At 48.1% G+C, this 1,792-nt stretch overlaps 1 protein-coding gene across 1 annotated transcript in view; it reads right to left on the bottom strand.

Moving 5' to 3' along the window:
- Nucleotides 1-1,792, bottom strand: part of LOC128887149 (collagen alpha-1(I) chain-like) — a 13,180-nt gene that overhangs the window by 6,212 nt on the left and 5,176 nt on the right. Inside the window, exons 4-5 of the mRNA XM_054142727.1 lie at nt 1,187-1,768; nt 9-505 (exon numbers count right to left, since the gene is read on the bottom strand). Coding sequence (XP_053998702.1) covers nt 9-505; nt 1,187-1,768 — 1,079 coding nt within the window. The remainder of the gene's footprint in view (nt 1-8; nt 506-1,186; nt 1,769-1,792) is intronic.

Raw genomic sequence — 1,792 nt, 5'->3', positions numbered from 1 at the left:
CTTCCTGGGCTACCTGGATATCCTGGACTTGACGGGTTTGTTGGACTACCTGGATATCCTGGACTTTTTGGACTTCCTGGACTTGTTGGGCTTCCTGGGCTACCTGGATATCCTGGACTTGATGGATTCGTTGGACTACCTGGATATCCTGGACTTGATGGATTTGTTGGACTACCTGGATATTCTGGTCTTCCAGCACTGCCTGAGTATCCTGGACTTCCCGGAGCACCTAGATGCCCTTGTCCATTTCCCGTGTTAGGTCCATAACCGTTATTATTCTGAGGCGATCCAGGCTGTCCAGCAGTTGGTCCATACGGAGATCCAACAGGCGCATCTCCACAGTTACCATAAGGACCACTAGTGCACCCAGGAGAACCTTGAGGGCTATATCCTCCCGTAGGACTAGTTGAATAGTCGGGGGATCCTTGCTGTTTCTGAACGGTGTCTGTGTTGGGACTGCCAAAGGGTAACGGAGCTTGTTTCACAGGACCTGCACCACCTGTGCCTTAATGCAAAAGGGTAATGCTACGTTTAATAATGTTTATATACTCTAATATACTATACTTTTAATATACTCCAGTCGTGTATTTTTCGTTTCAGAAAAGGCTTGGTAACGACACAACTTCCAGTGAGTTTTAATCACGTTCCCATTTCATAGTTAAATCAGAAAATATTAAATATAACACGTATGTAACAAAGATAAATAATCCTTTGTACTCGAGGCCTTTGAATGCTAAGATTATATCGACTTCGAAAATGAGATCTCTAATTTGAGATTTGAAAATCAGGTCACCTTTGTCTCAACGACAATCATTTTATTGGCACTTCGAGTTCCAAAGAAATTAAACCTAAAGAAAACCTAGTGGTGACTGAGAGTCGCCTCTCGAGTGCGAAGATAATAATAAAATGGTGTAAATACACAGAGAAAAAGGTGAATTGATAGTTCGAAGGTCCTCGATAGGACTTGTTTATCTCGCAGCCAAAAGCACGCCTACTCAACGATTAAATGACACTCGACCGTTCCTCTTCGTCCCATTGACGCCCAAAACGCATAAAACGCGATAGGATCTATCCTTCCGATATAAACCTCTGATGCATGTTCAAGAAAAAAAAAAAAAAAAAAAAACTTGCCGCGCCAACAATTCTTAATTGCTCTTTTAACGAGGACATTAAAATTCCAGCTGACCTTGACCACAGGAGGCGCCAGGTTGATAACTGCCAGAGCATCCAGAACCCGTTTCAGGCCCCTTGTTCCATCCTGGCTGATTGGTTCCCGGTTTGCCTGGTGCAGAGCCAGCATTCCAGCCTACTGAAGGTTGCGAGCCAGTTCCAGGCGCCGAACCTTGGTTCCAGGGCTTGGTACCGAAGCTACCAGGTTGTTGGCCAGGTTGTTGATTAGGTTGGTGGCCAAGCTGAGGACCAGGTCCGTAGTTTCCTGTACCTGGAGCTCCCGATGGTTTGTTCCATGGCGATACTGGCGAGGGGCTTCCGAATTGGGGGCTTCCTTTGACTGAGGCGCCAGGTTGAACTGCGCCTGTTCCTGGTGCTCCGTGAGGTCCTGGGGATCCTCCATAGCCTGGAGCTCCACCTGAGCCTGGTGCTCCATGAGGTCCTGGTGTACCATGGGGTCCTGGGGTTCCTCCATAGCCTGGAGATCCACCTGCTCCTGGAGATCCACCATATCCTGGAGATCCACCTGCTCCTGGAGATCCACCATATCCTGGACTTCCACCTGCCCCTGGAGCTCCACCATATCCTGGACTTCCACCTGCCCCTGGAGCTCCACCATATC

The sequence above is a fragment of the Hylaeus anthracinus genome, unplaced genomic scaffold (assembly GCF_026225885.1).
Source record: "Hylaeus anthracinus isolate JK02 unplaced genomic scaffold, UHH_iyHylAnth1.0_haploid 11985, whole genome shotgun sequence".
Lineage (NCBI taxonomy): Eukaryota > Metazoa > Arthropoda > Insecta > Hymenoptera > Colletidae > Hylaeus > Hylaeus anthracinus.
Note: the sequence above shows the minus strand (reverse complement) of the source record. Positions and strands in the feature narration are given on the sequence as shown.